The sequence below is a fragment of the Typha angustifolia genome, chromosome 9 (assembly GCF_048772165.1).
Source record: "Typha angustifolia cultivar Huaian chromosome 9, ASM4877216v1, whole genome shotgun sequence".
NCBI classification, from domain to species: Eukaryota; Viridiplantae; Streptophyta; class Magnoliopsida; order Poales; family Typhaceae; genus Typha; species Typha angustifolia.
The window spans coordinates 1,011,404-1,031,052 of NC_133247.1; the positions used below are offsets into that span (position 1 = coordinate 1,011,404).

At 38.8% G+C, this 19,649-nt stretch overlaps 6 protein-coding genes and 4 non-coding genes across 13 annotated transcripts; 7 read left to right on the top strand and 3 right to left on the bottom strand.

Moving 5' to 3' along the window:
• Positions 1 to 498: 498 nt before the first annotated feature.
• Positions 499 to 3,335, top strand: LOC140767162 (mediator of RNA polymerase II transcription subunit 31). Its single transcript, XM_073106979.1, has 7 exons — positions 499 to 650; positions 774 to 871; positions 1,072 to 1,168; positions 1,264 to 1,342; positions 1,605 to 1,876; positions 2,074 to 2,134; positions 3,141 to 3,335. The coding sequence occupies exons 1-6, from the start codon at positions 601 to 603 to the stop codon at positions 2,084 to 2,086; spliced, it is 609 nt and encodes a 202-aa protein (XP_072963080.1). The 5' UTR covers positions 499 to 600; the 3' UTR covers positions 2,087 to 2,134; positions 3,141 to 3,335.
• A 9-nt stretch (positions 3,336 to 3,344) lies between these two features.
• Positions 3,345 to 4,356, bottom strand: LOC140767163 (uncharacterized). The gene is made up of 2 exons (XM_073106980.1): positions 4,199 to 4,356; positions 3,345 to 4,070 (listed from the first exon to the last, which is right to left on the bottom strand). Exons 1-2 carry the CDS (start codon positions 4,352 to 4,354, stop codon positions 3,651 to 3,653), a joined length of 576 nt encoding a protein of 191 aa, XP_072963081.1. The 5' UTR covers positions 4,355 to 4,356; the 3' UTR covers positions 3,345 to 3,650.
• Positions 4,357 to 4,822: 466 nt separating this feature from the next.
• On the bottom strand, positions 4,823 to 6,869 carry LOC140767856 (light-harvesting complex-like protein 3 isotype 1, chloroplastic). Its single transcript, XM_073107929.1, has 3 exons — positions 6,433 to 6,869; positions 5,390 to 5,527; positions 4,823 to 5,273 (listed from the first exon to the last, which is right to left on the bottom strand). The coding sequence occupies exons 1-3, from the start codon at positions 6,803 to 6,805 to the stop codon at positions 5,023 to 5,025; spliced, it is 762 nt and encodes a 253-aa protein (XP_072964030.1). The 5' UTR covers positions 6,806 to 6,869; the 3' UTR covers positions 4,823 to 5,022.
• A 1,792-nt stretch (positions 6,870 to 8,661) lies between these two features.
• Positions 8,662 to 9,874, top strand: LOC140767590 (expansin-like B1). The gene is made up of 4 exons (XM_073107568.1): positions 8,662 to 8,801; positions 8,901 to 9,186; positions 9,276 to 9,408; positions 9,504 to 9,874. Exons 1-4 carry the CDS (start codon positions 8,669 to 8,671, stop codon positions 9,699 to 9,701), a joined length of 750 nt encoding a protein of 249 aa, XP_072963669.1. The 5' UTR covers positions 8,662 to 8,668; the 3' UTR covers positions 9,702 to 9,874.
• A 282-nt stretch (positions 9,875 to 10,156) lies between these two features.
• Positions 10,157 to 10,261, top strand: LOC140767916 (small nucleolar RNA Z107/R87). The gene has a single exon (XR_012105642.1). It is a non-coding gene; the product is annotated as a small nucleolar RNA Z107/R87 (small nucleolar RNA).
• A 111-nt stretch (positions 10,262 to 10,372) lies between these two features.
• On the top strand, positions 10,373 to 10,475 carry LOC140767928 (small nucleolar RNA R30/Z108). Its single transcript, XR_012105653.1, has one exon. It is a non-coding gene; the product is annotated as a small nucleolar RNA R30/Z108 (small nucleolar RNA).
• A 253-nt stretch (positions 10,476 to 10,728) lies between these two features.
• Positions 10,729 to 10,955, top strand: LOC140767913 (small nucleolar RNA Z112). Its single transcript, XR_012105639.1, has one exon. It is a non-coding gene; the product is annotated as a small nucleolar RNA Z112 (small nucleolar RNA).
• A 66-nt stretch (positions 10,956 to 11,021) lies between these two features.
• Positions 11,022 to 11,174, top strand: LOC140767925 (small nucleolar RNA snoR2/U65). The gene has a single exon (XR_012105650.1). It is a non-coding gene; the product is annotated as a small nucleolar RNA snoR2/U65 (small nucleolar RNA).
• A 1,696-nt stretch (positions 11,175 to 12,870) lies between these two features.
• Positions 12,871 to 15,751, bottom strand: LOC140767091 (histone-lysine N-methyltransferase, H3 lysine-9 specific SUVH6-like). 2 transcript variants are annotated; one of them, XM_073106874.1, is made up of 2 exons: positions 15,559 to 15,751; positions 12,871 to 15,264 (listed from the first exon to the last, which is right to left on the bottom strand). In XM_073106874.1, the coding sequence occupies exon 2, from the start codon at positions 15,236 to 15,238 to the stop codon at positions 13,043 to 13,045; it is 2,196 nt and encodes a 731-aa protein (XP_072962975.1). In that variant the 5' UTR covers positions 15,239 to 15,264; positions 15,559 to 15,751; the 3' UTR covers positions 12,871 to 13,042. The 2 variants fall into 2 exon arrangements, with proteins under 2 accessions (XP_072962975.1, XP_072962974.1); XM_073106873.1 differs by having other exon boundaries at positions 12,871 to 15,340; positions 15,559 to 15,747.
• A 216-nt stretch (positions 15,752 to 15,967) lies between these two features.
• On the top strand, positions 15,968 to 18,919 carry LOC140767092 (uncharacterized). 3 transcript variants are annotated; one of them, XR_012105542.1, is made up of 3 exons: positions 15,968 to 16,961; positions 17,046 to 17,111; positions 18,171 to 18,919. XR_012105542.1 is itself a non-coding variant. In XM_073106875.1 (2 exons), exon 1 carries the CDS (start codon positions 16,073 to 16,075, stop codon positions 16,955 to 16,957), a length of 885 nt encoding a protein of 294 aa, XP_072962976.1. In that variant the 5' UTR covers positions 15,968 to 16,072; the 3' UTR covers positions 16,958 to 16,961; positions 17,046 to 18,148. The 3 variants fall into 3 exon arrangements, 1 of the variants encoding a protein (XP_072962976.1); XR_012105543.1 differs by lacking the exon at positions 18,171 to 18,919 and adding an exon at positions 17,261 to 18,148; XM_073106875.1 differs by lacking the exon at positions 18,171 to 18,919 and having other exon boundaries at positions 17,046 to 18,148.
• The last annotated feature ends 730 nt before the right edge of the window (positions 18,920 to 19,649 follow it).

A 19,649-nucleotide genomic window follows, 5' to 3' on the forward strand; every position in this document is an offset into this window, starting at 1 on the left:
AATTTGATTAGTTCTCTGGTACTTTCTTGTGGCATAATATTGCTTTCAATAATTCTAGTGAATTCACAGGAATTTCGTTTATAAATGGGTAATCCATATAGACTAGAAAATAGAGATGGGCACCATACACAAAAGAACATAAAAATAATAAAAAATAAATCCTATCTTTATTTGTTTGACCATGAACTATCTACTGTAAATAGTTCGTCTTATGCGTTGTGCCCTTGGTATGGGCTTTTGTAATTTAATTATATTTGATTTTTTTTTATCTAGTTTATAAAACTGTGCATATAATTTTTATAGTTAATACATATTTTGTTATAATAAATAATGTATACTTTATATATGCGATGTACTTTACCGTATATTATCGTAAATTGGAAAAATTAAATAATTAAATTACAAAAGCCTCCTATCTGATGCGGCGGCGATACGGTATATTTAAAATAGGAGAATTAATTTGCAAGTTAACTCTGCTTTCATATTAGCAAATATGGACCAAAAATAAATCTTCACTTGCAAACAAGGGCTTTTGATCTCTCTCCCAGTCTCTTGCGTTTGGGCTCTTCTCATTTGTGCCCTCCGATCTCTTAACTTGGGATGGCTACCAGCAAAGAGAGCGCCGATCGCTCCACCGAATCCCCATCAGCGCAAGTCCTTCCTCCAGAAATTTTTATCCCTTTCTTTGTTTCAAGAAAATTAAATGGTTTCCTTTGTTCGAGTTTCTTCTTATTTCTCGGTTCTCTCTCTTTTTTGTTTCCCTTGAACCGCAGGCCGAAGAACCCGTACAAGGACCCCGACGATGGCCGCCAGAGGTTTCTCCTCGAGTTGGAGTTCGTCCAGTGCTTGGCTAACCCGACTTACATAAACTGTGAGTTCCCTGATGAGAAAGGCCATTTCTTGCTGCTTTATTTTCTCTCTTGATGATTTCTCTAGGGAAAAAAAAAACATTAAAGCCATATCTATCTTTTGCGACTGTATAGAAAAAGATGATTTATTTGAGATTGAAGACGCTTTCGAGCACAATAAGTCTTTCACTGGTAAATTTTAGTACTGCTTCATTTTACACAGATCTTGCTCAAAATCGCTACTTTGAAGACGAGGCATTTATTGGGTACTTGAAGTACCTTCAATATTGGAAAAGACCAGAGTACATAAAATTTATAATGTGAGTTGTTTCTTTGTTTGATTGAATTTTCCACTATATGAAGAGTAAGTCTCACATATAACTGATAGTATTGCATATATAAATGTTGCTTTCAGGTACCCACATTGCCTTTTCTTTCTTGAACTTCTTCAGAATGCGAATTTCCGCAATGCAATGGCACATCCAGGAAACAAGGTGACATTTCCAGTATATTATCATTATTAGATAACCTTGATCTAACTACTAAATATCCGAACGGAGTTGTCAAATGCTTTTGTTTTGTTGTTAATTTCAATCCTGTTCGCTTCTTTAGGAATTCCTTAGAAGGATTTGCTTAGCCTGCAGTAGGGTTTGGCAGTTGTTTATGTTGCTCTTTTTCCTTCAATCCTGTGTTCTCATTTTTGGTTATTCGGAACTCATTTTCTCATATTTGACAATCAGCAATATGTGTTGACAGGAGTTGGCTCATCGTGAGCAGTACTTCTTTTGGAAAAACTATAGAAACAACAGATTGAGGCACATTCTACCTCGCCCTCTTCCTGAATCTTCTGCACAACCTGTGCCCCCACCTGCTCCTGTACCTGCTTCTGCTCCTTCGCCTGTACAATTGCTACCTATGGCTACTACTGGTGCACCATCCCTGCCTCCCATGCAGTTTGTAGGAACACCTGGCTCTAACCTCCCAAAGGCTGACATGAGAAACACTATGGGAGATCGTAGAAAGAGAAAGTAATATCTATAATTCCCTACATTGCATTCATAGTGTTTTTTGTACTTTTTTGCCAATCTCCAATTCCTTCTTCCAGTTATGTAGTGATGCATGTTATCTTGGCTTTGTTTGCTTGGTTAACAGTAATGGTGAATGAATTAAGGTTGTAAGCGGTGAATTCAGTAATGCATGAATGTTCAACTATTTGTTATTGCAGGAAAGAAGGTTGAAGAGGACAAACTATTGTCAACAATTCTAATCCATGTTTCGTCTTGCTGGTATTTTATTTCTCTCCCCTTTCTCTCTTTTGTGATCTCAAGTGCTCTAGATGATTGAATTATTTGCGGACTCTTGTGGATCTTTTAATCATTATATATTCTTTATATTTCTGAATGAAGGACATAACGTTGGCAGATCAAAAGAATCTGCCTTATATTTGACCGCTAAGCTGAAAAGTTTTTTGAATATTTTAGAACAATCTGTACAGTGCCCTCTGTTCTTAGACATCAAACTTATTTCCCTTATTTTTTTTGCTTCACTTTTTTAAGTATTTCCATTACATTATAGCTTCCTCCATATAAAATAAGCACCGATCTCCTTTCCTATCATCACTTTTCTATATATAACATTTTAATGAGCAATATGTAGACACTATTTCTGGAGGTTTCAGTTGAATTAGTGTAGTATTGAACTATTGACTTTTGGTTGGATTGTTTGATCTTTTTTAATTGTTTAAATGATTAAGTTTTACTACTATCTGTTCTCACTTTGTCCTGGGAGCCCTGTTGGTGTAGAGTGCTTGAGTACATTGCTGAACAAATTCAAATTAGTTTATCATTTGCTCTTTACATATTCTCCATGAAACAATATACCAGCATGCAATATATTCAAATTAGTTTATCATTTGCTCTTTACATATTCTCCATGGAACAATATACCAGCATGCAATATAGAGATGCATCTTTCTCTCACTGTGACGTGATATATCCTTCCTCCAGCTTGAAGGTTCTTCTTTTTCTATTTGGGCATCCTAAGAGCATATCCTCGCTTTTTTTCCTTATGTTGAGTAATTGGATATAATGTTGAATTATTGGATATCTTTGCTTTTTTTCCATTGTTGAATAATGGATATCCCACAGGATCGCATGTAGAACTGAATATAAAGACCAGTGTGATATATCCTGGATGCAAGTTAACATTAAGCTGATGTTGCTTTCTATTCTGTCATTTTTCCCAAAATAAGGGCAGATCATATAATCAGTCTTCTCTTCTTTCGTTACACAGAGGGAGTCGAAGATTAGGGCTTGGGAGCATAATTGACTAGCGGCAGCTTGTGAAGAGAATTCAGAGGTTGAAGGCCACACTTTTCGTCGTTCTTGTAATCTATTATTTCGTGAAAAGTGGGCATTGCCTATTTATACGGGAGTCACTTCTTGTAATCTTATCATTACACCTAATAATACTATTAACTATTTCAAATTTTGTGACTTGATCCTTGGAAATCATATTTTTCTTTAAACACACAACTGATGGTGTATTAACTGTGTACGATCTTATATCTACATCCTTAATAGCATGAATCTTTCATATTTCCCTCTGTTAATGACTGAAATTTCCTTCTAACCTGTTCCTCCTGTGCACATATTGATGAGAAAGAAATACAGCTAACAAAGTCCACACCACAGGGGGTGAGTCAATGGACTCAATATTTTTCAAGTCACAAAATACCTAATTGCCATAGACAATCGCCATGTTAATGTTTGAAGAAACAAAACCTCTTCTTTTGATTCCCCTTCAGGTGGTTTTCCTGAGACCAGAAGAAGCATCGTCACCATGTACGTCGGGAGCAGACAAGGCGAGCACATAGTCGTCCATGGCCATGGGCTCAACAATGCTATCCTCCTCTTTAGCCTTACTCTTGGGAGGCCGCCCTCGACGCCGCTTACCCGTTGAGACAGAGGCGGCGCTGCCGTCGTTCACCTTATGCGCTTCATGTCTCCACGACCCACTTTTCCTACCGTGTGCCGGTAGGAGATACCGGCCCGGTGCGCCGACGGTGAACTCACCAATGGCCGTCAGCTTGGTGAGGTAGTAAGGGAGGAGCCTGTCGTGGCCGAAAGGCAGGCCGTCGTAGTTGGCTCGAATGTAACCCGATATCGATGCCTCCGTCGAGCCGCCTTCCTCGCCGAGCGATCGGATCGCGGCGCCGATCATCTGGCAATGTAACATGTCATCAAGAGCAAGATATATTTATAGCGTTTACTTTACGTACGTATTAAAGGTACAAAAAGAGAGTTTCTTTAGTGCGAATAGATCAATAAAGAGTTGGAAAAGGAGATTACCAGAGCATAGGGAGGATGATCAGGGGTAGGTCTTGGAGGCATGGTGAACTGAGAGGAAGCTCTCGAGGCGAGGCGAGGCGGCAAAGAGAAGGTTATGGAGTCGAAGGGCGATGGGCGTTGAAAGCTTTTTATTATTATTATTCCTAATCGCACCATAATTCCGAGATTAAGTAGCAAAGGGTCTCTGTTCTTATAGCACGTGTAGAGATCTTCATTTATATCTCTCGTGGGAATCTTATTCGAACATAACAAATCTTTCTTTTATCTCGCTCTCGCTTGAGATTTTATTTGCCGGGTTGAATTTTATTGACTTTCCTGTTCGAGTTTCAAGTTTAAATGATAATACGAATAGGAAAGTCAATATTTTTCCTATTCTTTACTTAGAATCTTTTTAATAAGATCTTATAGTATAACAACCTAGTAGTTACAATGGTATGAAATTAATAGAGATTAAGTAAAGATGAAAAACACTTCCAACACTCAGAGCATCAGACATACAAGCAATAATAGTACACAACCAAGGAATATGTGGCACAAAATAAAATTAAAAAAATGAAATTGTGGTAAAACATATTGTAGAGCATCATAAAATACAAATTTTAGCTAGAGTTCAGCCAAGAAAAATAAAACTATATCAGGAAGATGATTTTAATAGCATTCCAGAAAATAATTTGGGCATACTTGCATGTCTCTACCCATTTCAAGTGAAAAAAGAACAGAGAACAGGAAGATTAACATTGCTATTTGTCCCTAAGTTAAGACCAAAGTACAAAAATGAGCAAAGATACAATGCATGGAAAAGAAACAGAATGAAACCCTCATTCTTATTTACTGGAATCACTCGGGCTCTTCTCATCCTGCCAAGTCGCTTGCCATTGCTTATCGTAGAAGGTTGTTTCCTCGAAAAGCTTCTTCAGATTTTCGAAATCTTCATTCTTCCTAATGGATAAAACACCAACTACAGCTATAAAGAGCAAGGTTTTGCAGAAGAAGTTCCCCATTTGATCAACGAGACCTACCCCCGTCAAGCTATCAACGAAATAAGCCATGAAAAATCCAATCATTGCAGCTCGGCCTGAAATTGCAAATTTAGGGATGGCACACAACGGTTACAATTTATGGAGGTGAAAGATGGAACTTTCTGATGTTGGCAATCTAAAACATGAGAGAAGAAGAACTACAAAAACCAACCATTTAGTAGCTCAGCTTCAGGCAGGTGGAACCTCTTGATCCATGCCCACCAGGGGATCACTGATGTATCAAATGTTACAGGTGCATCATTGCTTGATGCTTCAGGATTATCTTCAAGCCACTTCCTTCTCCTCGCCTCTGAAAATAATGTTAACAATGTCAATTGGAGATTTTTTGTTTTTTTTGTCTTTTTTTTTTTTTGCACAAACAGAATTTGATGTTTATGTGTTATATGAATGATTCTAAAGACCGAGTTTCAAAAAAATTTAACAGTCTTCAATAAAGTACCATCTCCTTATGCTATTAATTCAGAGCTGTGCGGAAACGAGCGTTGAAAGGACTGAGGGAAGAAAGGTACATTTGGTTTCAAATATTCTAAAGAAAAGAGTATTAGTAAAGTAGAGCTCTCTTGCAACTGCAAGAGTTTACCACTTTACTCGCAGCATCCCACTTACCTTTTGATAGTTACATCAAACATAAGGGGCACAGTTTAAGTCCTAAATGGAAAGAAGATATAATCATGAGACAGATGTACCATTTATGTAAGCTATTAGCATGAACAGAGAATCTCACAAAACGAAGTCTGAAGCACACCATCTTGGTCATATTTTTTTTTTCATTTAATAAAAAGCAATAAGATTGACAGCTTGTTTCAGTGACCTGTTACTGATGAAACATCAGTAATTTGGAGAAGTTATGCTATAAATTGCCTTAATGCTATCAGTAAAGTAACTATCCGCAATGCCTATATCCAACAACTCCGAGCTCATGTCTCACTCAATCTGTCGTAATACAAAATTCTGAAGAACTACAATAGTAACTCAATATCCCCACATATAGCTGAAATAAATCCAAAAGATTAAGTGCAAAAAAATTGCATCAATCTGCAGGATCAACCCATTCTACTTACAACAAAACCGATGTGCCAGATGAACGCATATGCAATAAAAATCCAAATTTATATCGATTAACATTTCATCAAACAGGTGAACTGCATCAATGAAATAGTTTTTAATTCACACAAAGTACTTAATGTGCCTCACCAGCATCGATGACGTCATCCCAGTTGGTCACCCCGTCCTTCTTAAACTGCTTCAGATCCCACGTCCCTCCGACCCATCTCGGGTCATTAAAAGCAGCCACAGCCACAGCCACAGCCGCCGCCTCCGCCTTCACCGCAGCCCCATTGGAACCTAAAGATTCCTCCTTTACCTCAGCTTTCTTCTCCTTCACCTCCAAATTATCTGCCACAGCAACAGAGGCCACGCTCCCACCTCCGTTATCCGACGACCTCGTGACGAAGAGTGTGGGAGCCTTCTTGGGGAAAAGAGCGAGTTGGGTCTTGTGGAGGATACGGTTTTTGGGGGATAAGGAGGAGAAAGAGGTAGGTAGAGGAGAGGAGAAGGAGGAGGCCATGGAGATGAAGGGGTGAGCTTTGGTGGCCTCAGAAGTGAAGAGGAGATGAGGTTGGGAGAAGAAGAGACAAGGTGGGCACGTGACAATCACGTGGATATCATAATGTTATCGGATATTAACATTATCCAGAAAAGATATCCGGATCCTCCAATATGAAGCGTGATTGGCACTTCACGACTATCCAACCTCCTGGCCCACTTATAATTCTCTCCTTTTTCTTCTTTTTCTTTTCTTTTTTTCCCCTTTTTAAATGATGGTATCATATCATGGCATTCGTGGCCTATGGTTTTGCACTTATGCCTTTTCAAAAATAATGGAATTTTTAAAATAAGGACAAAATAATATCCATTAAAGTTAAATATAGTTTATTCATTGTACTTATACTTAAAATTATTTTAGCTACATCTACTTTAAAAAACCTCAAATTAATTATTATATTTATGATTATAGTGAGACTTTAGTTTTTCTGTCCAAATTAATCAAACATATCTAAACGATCAAAATACTCTACCGTGTTTGTTAAGCAAAACACGTATTTCTAATCTAATTTTTATTTAACCCATCTTTTATCTTCTTCTTATACTTAATATAATTACTAGATTTTATAAAACTCAGATATAACCTTTGAAGAACTATCAATAGTTAATCGTTGAAAAGAGGCCAGTTATGGATTAAAAGAAAGAAGAGAATAAAACATATGAATATTTTTTTTTAAAAAAAAAAGTTCTATAAATAATTAAAAATTAATATAATTTAGCCCACCATTAAAATTTGAGCGCCCTCAGTTAACTTTGGAGAAAATAATAATGTCTCACTTAGAAATGATAAAATGTATTTAATCTTTTTCATATATATATATAAGTGTAATAGGAATAAGGTATACATGCAAAATTATCAATTTGTTTGTCATTTTATACATTTTGTATTCCATAGATCTGATTCCTATCAATCTGTGTAAGGATTTATTATACTAAAAAAAATTAAATGGCACGATTAGAGCCGTCGAAGGCATGAGATTATTTTGTCGGCACGCATCCAACAGCCAGCATAAGCAGACAGGCAACCGAATGCCCACCATAAGATGCATTCACTTCCATTAATGGAGATACTGTCTTCTTCATGACTCTTTAAGTTCAAATTAATATTGAGAAGGCCATATATAGGGAACAAGGACTCCTGCTAGGATTAACCTTCGGTGGTGTTGGTGAAGAAAGTGATCTCTCGTCAAACTTTGATGTCATGATTTCTTCCATTACAAACATTCAGAGAGCTTACGTACCCCCCCTTAACAGCTTCCAGACATCACTTTGGTCCCCTTCCTATGTGACAAGTGTTAGCCTCTCTTTTATATATATTCCAGGCGACCAAAAAGAAAAGGTCATTTCCTTTGAGGGAGCTTGGTGGTATCTTTTTTTGTGTTAATTTTTCCTTGGTTGCCAGGGTTTTGTTTAATTCTCTCCCAGGATCCTACTCTGTTTTCTCTACCTAAGATCAACGACAACAGCAGAACAGTTGAAAGTACCCATTGCATGAGACCATGACATCATATTGAAGCAATACATTGGCTAATTCAAAGCATTAGTTCATAGATCACAGCCATTAGAAACCCACTTGCTATTTGTTTGATAGTGTAGTGCTCTTGTGTCCGTTCTCCAAAGCAATCACAGGGTTAGGCATGTTATGAGATAAACTTCTTTCTATATCTTTGTTCTTTTCCAGTGGACTAAAAGTATAGATAGTGGAATCAAACTGTGTGCAGAAAAAAAAGAAAGAAACGTACTTGTCCCTTCCACTTAACAGTATAAATATAGCCTGAACTCAAGATCTACTACTCACACTCACACAATACACCTTGGTTGAAATATGACTTCATTCTTGTCCTTCTCTTGCATTGCACTCCTTTTCCTCTTCTTTCCACTCCCAAGTACCTCACAGACTACCTTCACTTGCTCTAGAGCTGCTTACTATGGAAGCCCAGAATGCTCAGCCACTCCGAGTATGCACATACTATTCACCTGATCTCGTATTCAGAATTAATATTCTCCACTAACTTGTGCATATATATATATGGACTAACACTTGTGCATGGAAACAGGGGGAGCATGTGGGTATGGAGAACTTGGTGCGTACATCAACGGCGGCGACGCTGCCGCAGTTTCACGGCTCTACAAGGGCGGCGCGGGTTGCGGCGCGTGCTACCAAGTGAAGTGCACACAACCTCATCTCTGCAACGATGATGGTGTGAAGGTTGTTGTCACTGACTATGGCCAGGGGCACTACACTGACTTCATCCTGAGCGCCAGAGGATTCGCAAAGCTCGCCAAACCGGGCATGGCTGATGAACTCATGGCTTACGGTGTGGCCGAGGTTGAGTATAGGAGGTGATTAATGGCGCCAGACATATGCAAATATGCAATACTAGTTCACCACTCTTCTTACTCTCTTTAATTTTCTTAATGCATGCGTGCAGGATCTCATGTCAATACCCAGGATACCACCTGATGTTTAGAATCACAGAGCACAGCAACTATCCAAACTACATAGCTTTCATCATGATCTACCAAGCAGGGCAGAAGGACATAGTTGCAGTAGAGCTTTGGCAGGTAAATGCTCATTACTCCATATCTATTAAAATTTATATATAATTTGAACGGCTTGACATGATTTCGATATATATATGTATATTGTATTATTATAGGAGGACTGCAAAGAATGGAGAGGAATGAGAAGAGCCTATGGTGGAGTTTGGGACATGGAGAATCCTCCGAAGGGTCCTTTGAACATGAGATTTCTAGCAAAGGGAGAAGATGACCAGAACTGGGTCCAAGTAAACGGTGTCATACCCTATGATTGGAAGGCAGGAGTGGCTTATGACTCATCCATTCAACTTGATTAAGTTGGTGCATATATGCCTACTTCATGGCTCATTAGGGAATAAATGTTTGCATTGTGATCGATATAAAAATAAAAGTCTTATTCCACTTAGACGATGCTTATCGTTTGTACATTAGCAATTTAGCACAAAGCATGAGAGAAATAAGAGGGGATTTGAACCAAAATAAACTCATTGTGTAGGGGGTGTTTTGCAAATTACCCTTGGATTATCGGGTCGGATCCGAAACTGCGGGTTTTATTAATGAGTTCGCATAATTAGATCTATGCGGCCTTGGTGAATGGAAACCCTAATGTCATCTCTATAACCCTATTTAAACCCACGCCGGCCTCACATAGCAGAGCGTAAGAGCTTACAGCCGCTTGGATTCGCCATCGATCGATCCCCTTTCTTATCTAATTTTTATTTGAGGGGTTTAGGGTTTATTCATTTCTTTTCCTCTTATCGGAATGCGAGTGGATTGCGGTGAGGACTTTTAAGATTTCAAGCTCAACAGACCGGATCACAGGTCTCTCAATTCGTTGGGAGATTTGTATGTCGAGCACTCGATTACCTGAGCAATCCAAAATGTTTCTTGCGATTTTTTTTGTTAGAGTTAGGATGCTAGACTGGTTTGTGTTGCTTTGGATTTGTTCTTTTATTTTTATTTTATCCGATCTTTCTGGGCTTGGAGAAGGTTGTGCGATGAGGATAATAGAGCTCCCTCTTCTGATTTGAGATCTTGAGGACTCTCGCTGGCGGAATCGAACCATAATTTCTATCGCCACCGCTGAGCAGTAAAATCTTCCTCTTTCCTTTGTTTCCTATATCCTTTCGCGATGGTTTCCAGTCCTAAAGTTGGTAACTTTTTAGTCGATGCTTATGTGAGTATGAATTAAAAAATGCGAGGTTAAATGATGCATCGTTGTTTCATTCTTATTTGTTCGGATGAATTTGGTTGCAGTCCGTAGACGCATGTTTGGAGTTGTTATTTGATGCAGATAGAACATTATTCTTGATAGAGACTGTAATATAGCTATAGGTTAACTGCATCCCAATGAAGACGAAATGACCTTTTGATAGGAAGCGCCGTATGACACTTAAACAACAGCTGCTTCTTTCCTTTTCCAACCTCTTGAGCTCCGTTCTATTCACCCTCTTTCTTCAAACCAAGTGTTTGTTGCGTAAGAGGGTCGTAGTAGAGGTAAGAGTGATGGAGGTGTCCTGGAATTGGTACGATCAGTTGTTTGTGTGATTTTAAATGGGTCACTGAGGGATCTTCTACTCAGATCTTAACTATTGCATGTAATCTTTGTTGGTATACCAATCATTTTGTCTCAGTTAGGCCTGATGCCACGTCTCTGGTAGCTCGATGCATTGACCGGTGATGCTATGATTAGGCCAAGAGTTAATCTGTCAGATATTTCGCAAGTTGATAGGAACCTGTGGATCAGTTCTCTTTGTTCATCCACGGAGCCGGTTTTTGCGATTACATTATATTCTATACCATTTACTTCTTTCCCAGCTTTGAGGTGTTTGATGTTTTAATGTTGCTTTGTTTGGTCTTGTGATATTTTAATCCAGTGTTGTTGATGCAGGTTGAGTTGGTGTAGTTGAACTCAGCTGTATATTGCTATCTACTTTTATTGTTTGATAAAATCCCAATGTGGATATGTATAAAGCAAGAGATGCACCAAATGATTTGAATTTTAGAATCGGTTTTGTACAGTTTCAGTTTTTTCTATGTTTACTCGTCATAGCAGGCAGATCTTTTACGATAAAATAAACTTAAAAAGTAAAGGAGATCAAATCTTAAATATTTATCCAAGTGAATATTTAATTTGCTCATTCAAATAAAATAAGGAGAAATGACGGCAAGAAATTAGGTAATAAATCTTTATGAATGACAACAGTAAAAAGATAACAAATTATAAGGAAACACTGTAGCAATCAGTCTAGCTCTAGCGTTCCCACCAAGAGCAAGTGAAGGAATCCAAATTAACGTCGATGTTGTGAAATTCCAATTAGAAGGGATCCAACAACAATGTACACTGCGAAGCAACTACAACCGAGCAATAGGTGATGTTTGGACGTGGTATAAGTCCTAAATTAGTTTAGCTATACGCTCATTTAGGCTAATATGATATTTCGAACGGAAACTAGTGTAATAATAACACTTAATATTGACAAAAAATTAAAAGATTAAGGAAACACTGAACAAATTACCAAAATATCTTCTTAAAATTATAGTTAATTAAAGTGATGTTTTTAACAGTAAATTAGTAATTAACTTTTATTGTAAAATAAACATTAGAAGGAGGAAGAAGAGACCAGAGAAGAATAGGTAATACTAATTTAATTTTAAGATAAACTACTATTGAGATACTAAACCAGTATAGAACAAAGTTATACCGGTCCCTACCCAAATGCAGCCAGCCCACACATATTTGGAATAAATAAATGTAGCAAAGGAGTAACTCACGGAATGGAGACACCTTCTCCATGTCACATGCACTGATGCACAAGACCAATTTAATATGCAAAAGGCTATGATATGACTTCCAGTATAGAAAGAAGGTTATGCTACCCCATTCTTATCAAAGATCAAAACCATATGAATTCAGCAAAACTAATAAACATTTGCTAGGATTTAGAGACAAGAAATTAAAGACAGAATTAAAAGCTTCACCATTAGAACCTTGCGATCTTTAGTACTTCATTGCCTAACTAAGCCGTCCAAAATAGATCTTGAACTGAAAATATCTTGAAGTGATTTCCATAAGCCATAGAAGTATGGAACCTACAGAGTGCTTATAAAATATTGATTTGTAGAAGGATTTCAGTATCGAGCAGCATGGGACATGATGGCTTTGCCTTAAGGAGATAGATCCCTTACAATAAAAGCAAATATCTCCACAAGCGAAAAGAAAACAAGAAAAAACTTCTAATCCTAACAAGGATCACAAATAATAGTAGCAAGGGTAAGGATATGAGATTTTCTTGTGAGTAAACATTATAGCAAGTACCTACAAGTGAAAAGGAAATCATGCTAACTCAAAAATTGTAAAATTGTGAAGTTGCCTACTCATATTAAATCTCCAAAAGTGCAACTAGTTAATTGAAAACGGAAGTCATACTTGAGAAGTGAAAGAGATGAGATGTTAAAGATTTGACAAAAGTACCACAATTGAAAAAGCATTTGCTAATGATTTTTGCACCAGTCATAAGTTCAAAGCACAAATGCGATTGCTCTGCAATAGCTTCTCAATACCAAGTAGAAAGATGCTCAAGAAAAGATGGTCTTTCAAGAGGCAGCAACTTCCATCTTAGATAAAAGTAACACTTAAATAAGTACATAATTTGTTTTAATACAACCTACCAGTGCACTCAGCAGAGCCGCAATAGCAATCTTTCTTCTTTATGTTGCCATTGGAATCATAAACCTGATCTATTGTATAGTTGTAGTGGTATGTCAGCTCTTCAAGGGCTGGAATGTCTTCTGAAGCAAAAAACATTATGTGAGGCATACTCTTGTTATCATGGTCATAAAGGAGATTTTGTGCATAAAGGTTTGGAGTACAGCTGTGGTTGAAGAACCTCCCAATGTTGCCATACACAGAAGCATCAACAGCAAAGCCAACCTCGTCCCCTTTACAGGAAGGGCCCTTTTGTAGAGAGGGAATTGACGTTGAGAGGCCCTCCCAAAGGGATTCATCATAGTAATTGTTGCCGACAGCAAATAGATACTCATCATTTGTCCTTTTCTGAGCTTCTTCATCCTCCAGTAGTTCACCTACATATTCACATACAAAGCTTCCTGAGGGGATAAAGTTTAGCGATCTAACCCCCCAACCCATTGACCTAGTCTTGAAGATCTGCAACTGAAACTTGATGCCATGTTGGCTGACTCTGTTATGACAAGTCAGAGGGCATTTGCAAGAAGGTCCACACTCATAGACAAGAGGCTTTGCTTCCACAATAGCACCACGATGATTGAAAGGAATCTCCCCTCCATTTTTTATGGCACATGCACACTTATCAGAATCCATGCATCCACCACTGCAATCACAACCCCTCGCAGGAGTTGGTAAATGCTTCAAAGGGTACATAGTCCTCGTGATGTACTTAAATGGCATTGGACGCCCATCATCAACAGCATTAACTACTGATATGGGTATCTTCTCTTTCCCTTGAGAAATATCTTCTATATAGAGTCCAGAAAATGTTTCTGACCTTTTTGATTTTAGGATTTCTCCGATGTTGAGTTTTGGCTGCCCAGGAATCCTTCTCAACTGAAACATGTAAATATCCTGATGGTCACTGCCTTTCTCATTCCAACATTTCTCGACTAAATAGAGGCCCCCATATATATATGTTGCAAGTTTCTTAGTCTTTGTTTCTCGGAATTTCTCAGATTGGTACTTAATAAAACCATGAATAACTCGTACAGGCGTTTTGGATTCCATACTACTTTTCAGTGCTAAGTTACCATTTGTAGCTACAACAGATCCTGGATATACCAATACATCAAAGTTATCATTGGCATCAGCATAATTTCCATAAGAGACTACACTAACAGCTAAAGGTTTTTCATGTTGCCTTACATAATCAACACCAAGGCGGTGTTGTCGGTGAAGACCAACAACACAAAGCTCCACCCTTAGATGGAACACATCCCCAATATGAACTCCGGGTACATTTCCAAAGTATCTCTTAATATCATTCTGCCCATCAGTCCTTTCCCTGAAGAGCTTAAAAGCTACCAGATCAGGCAATCTTGACTTTCTGAGAAGCATTTGCCCGTTTTCCTTGAACCCTGACTCCTCTTCCTCCAAAAGCTTTCTGTATATTCTTTGGAATTCCTGCAAAGATTCCTTAACGTTGACTCGAGCAACAACTTTCTTATGTACACCAACCTCAGGATGTGCATCTTTTTCCATTCTTCTTTTCTTTTCAAGTTCTTTCTCAACTTTTCCACTGGCAAATTGGGACTCTTCCATTTCAACTTGAGAATTATCATCAATCATTGAGTAATGAGCATCACTGCTAGGTCCAGAGTCCGTGCTCAGATCACTGGAAAAACTGCATTCTGCTGATACCCTCACACGTGAAGGGTATCTTCTTGGAGTTTGTCTCCTGACAGCTCCTGTATCAGGAGTAGATGGACTCTTCATGGGTGATGGAGACTTCTCCTTGGCCAAACTAGACACCATTCCATCATGTATTGGACTCTCTTGAGCTTTGTGATATTTTTTGGAAATGAATTCTTTCGAAAAGGGATGCCTGTAACCATGTTGAAATCTCCACGCTGCCAAAGCTTTTCGACGTTTAAACATAATCTGAACACAACCATTGCTCTTCAAAGACCTCAAATCCTTCAAAACGCTTCTCTGCCCAGAAAATTCCACTCCTGGCCCCAGATTGGCCTTACTTTTTCTGTTTAACGTACGGGCTTTAATTGATAAACCATGGCCGAATCTCCAAGCTGCCAAAGCTTTCCGCCGCTTAGGCATAATATGAACCTCGCAATCAGTCCTCCATTCCTTTACGCATTCACCCATCTCAATTAAATCCTAACAACGATCAGCTAGACAACCAAGCAACAATTCCCCGCACCAAGATCAATCAGCATTGCAATTATTGAAGCCCCATCATGACAAAATCTTGACAATTAGCAAAAAGAACAATAATTACGTCGAATTAAAGCGCAATATGGATATACACTTCAAGCTTCAGTGATTATGAATGTCAATAACAAGTCTTCAGACCATAAAAATGAGGATAGAAGAAAAGGACCAGACATTGGCTCGATCAAATCTAAAGATTCAAAGATAATTCTAAAACCTAATGAAAAAAAAGGGAGAAGAGGAGAGGAGATTACGAGCACAAAGCGGTGGAGCTTGATCGATCTTTGAAAAGGGAAGCGATCGGAAACTTGTCGGAGTCCTAGCTAGGGTTTCGCCATGTCGAGTATAGAGGAGAATTTATAGAAGAGGGAGCGAGAGGGAGACTGGGAGAGTATATCGTAATCGGGGTTGCTCCCGCAGAAAGGTAAATCTTTAATTAGTCGGGGGTAAACACGTAAATAGACACCTGACGGCGGTGGGCCTCTCTTGTCACGTGCAGCACGTGCGACGCTCTTCCTTTCCCGCGTCGGGTTGGATTACGAGACTTTTGCATTCAAACGGCGTAAGAGTGGGGGAGCATACGGAACAGTGGAATGGTCCCTTCAGAACTTGACACGTGTAGGTTGAGCGGGTAGGAGCCGATTAAGATCTCACTGGTTCCTCGGATTACCCCTCCTGTATCCAAAACCCGTCTCGATTCCACTCAAAAATTCGAGTTGCTCCTTATTCACCGTCCCACCCTCTCCCAAGCGGCCAATCGCCGCTTCCATGGAAGACCTCCTCCTCCAAGCCTCCTCCTCCTCCTCCTCTGGCAACGACGATGACAGTTCCGCCTCGAGCTCGGCTAGCTATGCCGACGCATCCATCCTATTGTGCACCCTCCCAGATTCCTCCGCCGCCTCCTCCTGCTCGGGCGCACCCGGCGCTGTCTCCTCTGTTGACCCTGGAGTCACCGGATACGGCGCTGACATAGGGTTGGAGCCTTGGGAGGAGGAGGAGGAGGAGGTGGCGGCGGCTCTGGGAAGGCAGCAGACTCTGGAAACCCTATCGTCCGACGTCGCTCGACAGGATCTCGGGTTTTGTAGCGTGAAAAGATCTAGGGTTTCGCTATCAGGGAACCTTGAAGGAAATTTGGATGTCGAGGGAAAGAAAGACGAGAAGTTCCTCGATCAATCACTGGAGATCAGGAAGAAATCTCGGGGAAACTCCACTCCGAATCAGAAGAAAGAAAAAATCAGATCAGGGAATAGTGAACAAAATTTGGCGGTCGAGGCGAAAGATTCTTCGCGTGAGGAGAGCATGGAGAAGATCCTTCAAGATATCTTTGGGAATCCAAATACTGCTCCAAGATCTTCTCCTGTGTGTAGGAAGTTGCCGGCTTCGATATGTAAGTTGCCGTCGGAGAAGGACGAGGAGGAGGAGGAAGAGGAGAGTACGAGCTCTGAATCTGAAATCAGTATTCGATCTCCACCGCGAGGCGCGGACTCCGGGTACCCAAATAACCTTCAGGAAGCCATCGAAATGCTCTCTGAAAATTTTGAACATTTCGACGATAAATTGAATGACATGGATATACTGGAGATAGTCTCCATGAGAGGTGTTGTGTTCCCCATTTCTGATTGGTGGCCTCCTCGGGGTTATTCTAAGCCATGATTAGGTAATGCTCGTGATGTTGTTTCACATTCTGGTAGAATAAATCATTCATTGCCCCTATTTTTATATGTCTATTTTTGCTGTGCAGTGAATAGTGAGTAAATTGGGCGTGTTGGAATTACTTGGAGTTGGGTTTGCTGCAACAGTTCAAAAGGTCAGCTCTTTCTCTTATGTTTTTCCATTACAAATATGCTGAATCAGTAAAGAGTGCGAATTGCACTAGCAAGCAATTTGAATGTGATGAAATTTGTGACCACACGTGTGAATATCTTCAACCCTATAGAATTGGTGTCCTTTTCCCAGGCTAAGGAAAATCAGGTAAATCAGGGGATTGCCGTGGAGTCTTAAGGCTGGTTGATTTGTAGCATAATCCACTTCGTTGAGTCCAGAGGATTGTTCTAAATTTTGATTTAGGAAAAATTTAATTCTCCTTGAGGACCTGAAAGATAAGTATGGCATAAGTACATTCAGGGATACTTTGCTGACTTACTTGATCATGATATATCTGGCTCATCTGTGCATGTTACTATATATCAATTAGACTTGCATTATCCGAATATCTGGAGAAGTTATGCTTTCTTTATCAAGTTAATTTTCTTCCTTCTTATCTGATTTAATGAGCTTGTCACCATTTAATCATTTGAAATGGATACTAAGAATCAAACTTACCTGCAAAACAAGAATTTCTCCACTAAACTGATTTTATCTTACCAAAAGTACAAGTTACTTTCATATCCATCTCTAGTTGAGTTTGGATTCAGTGTCACTTGGTTCCTAGTCTTTCTTCTTTCTTATCTATGCATCTGTTTCTTGCAAATGGCATTCCTGCTTTTGAAGTACTTGTTCCATGATCTATGCTAGTTCTGCCTGTCACAGATGTACAGTTTTCCTTAGATATTGTGTCTCTTATGTACAAACTTTGCCAGTAGCAGTTACGCGTCTCTCTTTTCTGACTTTTGTCTTGCAAAGTAGAATGTTGAATTGTGAAAGGTGAGAACCATTGGAATTTCTACTCTCTATTTCCTTGGGGTCATTCTTTTATTGATGAGGTTTTTATCTAATCCTAAGATAGATTCTGATTGTAAGAATCCTGGTACTAATATTCAGTTAATGTGCAATGCATTTTTATGTTGACGTTGTTTATCCAGTTTCCAGTCTTTTTTATAGTGTTTTATTCTTATCAACTTTAATGAACAGTTAATATTGTTTACAGATTTTATAAAGGCGATCTGAGCGAGTGTTTCAAGTTTTGGATTTCTAAGTCTTGCACTTGAGTAATATTCTGTTTCTTTTGTCGAATTAGGGAGATAGCCTTGAGCTTCTCTTTCATCGAGGAAGAAAAAGAAACTGAATTTGTTTGGTGGCCCCTATTCACAAATGATCTTGATTTTGATATTATGTGATTTTTTCCCTTTCCCCTAAACCAATTATTTTTTGAATAATTTTTGTCGCTGTTCTTCGCCACTTTTGATACATGGAAGACTATTTTTTTTGTAAATGTTATTGTTCCCTCTTTAGTTGCATATTTAGTGGAGTGATCGAGAATAAAGTAGCAAATATTGATTGCAGCCTAACACCAGAAAGAATTCTTGTTACATTATTGCACATGTTATCATGCATTTCTCTGGCCCCTTAGTGCAGTAATTTTCAGATGGAATCTGCTAGCCTATCCCCCAAAAATTGGAAATGCTAAGCTGCTCATTTCTTTTATCTTTGCTGGAAGTGCCGAGTACTTCTTAAACTTTGCTGGTGCTCTAGTTTTATACCGTACTTACCTTTCATTACGGTAGCTCGATAAACATATCGTTTCTTTATGAGGCTTTAAACCTTTTGAGCTTCCTCGAAATATGCGCACCAACTCATCATATGAGCCTATCAGCGACCAAGTCAAGCCTGCACTTTCTGACCGGCTAAGGGTGGACTCGGGGAAATTTTCTGCCCGACCAAGTCAAGCCTCCTCATATCGTCTTTTTTATCACTAGTCTACGAGCTTCAAGGTACACCATACATTGGAAATTTCAGTTATATGATTCACTCCAGAAGTCATCTTTAAACTAAATAGCTCTCTCTCTCTCTCTCTCTCTCTCGGCTCCAAATATTACAAGAAGAAGAGTACTAGTGCTAATAATAATAATAATAGTGCGAGAGTTCTCGTTCGTTACTATCTACTAGAGTTAATGTGCTTGAGCGTTACCCAGATTTCTTCCGTTAAGATTAGATTCAATTCAGGTTGATGTATTAATTGCATCTTATTCTTAAGTGTAAATGCTAATCTAATCATTCCAGCAACAGAGGTAACGTGCCTGCCTCACAACGTGAAAGAACTAAAGGAAAAGAGCAACGAGAAAAGAAATGATGGGAAGAATATATTTTTTTAATTAAAAAAAAAGAACAAAGAAAGTTCCAGATTGCTGCATGCTTTATTACTTGATCACGATACAAACGCTTCGGTGTCCCAACTTTTCTCAGCTTAATTGTTAAAATAAAAATTCGGTCGCATATAATTATCAAACATATCGATCGGTTTGGCTGTCCATTTTTGTCTTGGTTTAAGCATGATACCTACCAAACCCTTAACGGGACTAGAAAAGATCCCATTAAAATTAATCTATCTATCTCAGCCTTTGTTTAATGTTACTTGCATAAACACACAGGCAAAAAAAACAAAAGTATCCCAACAATTTGGGATCTG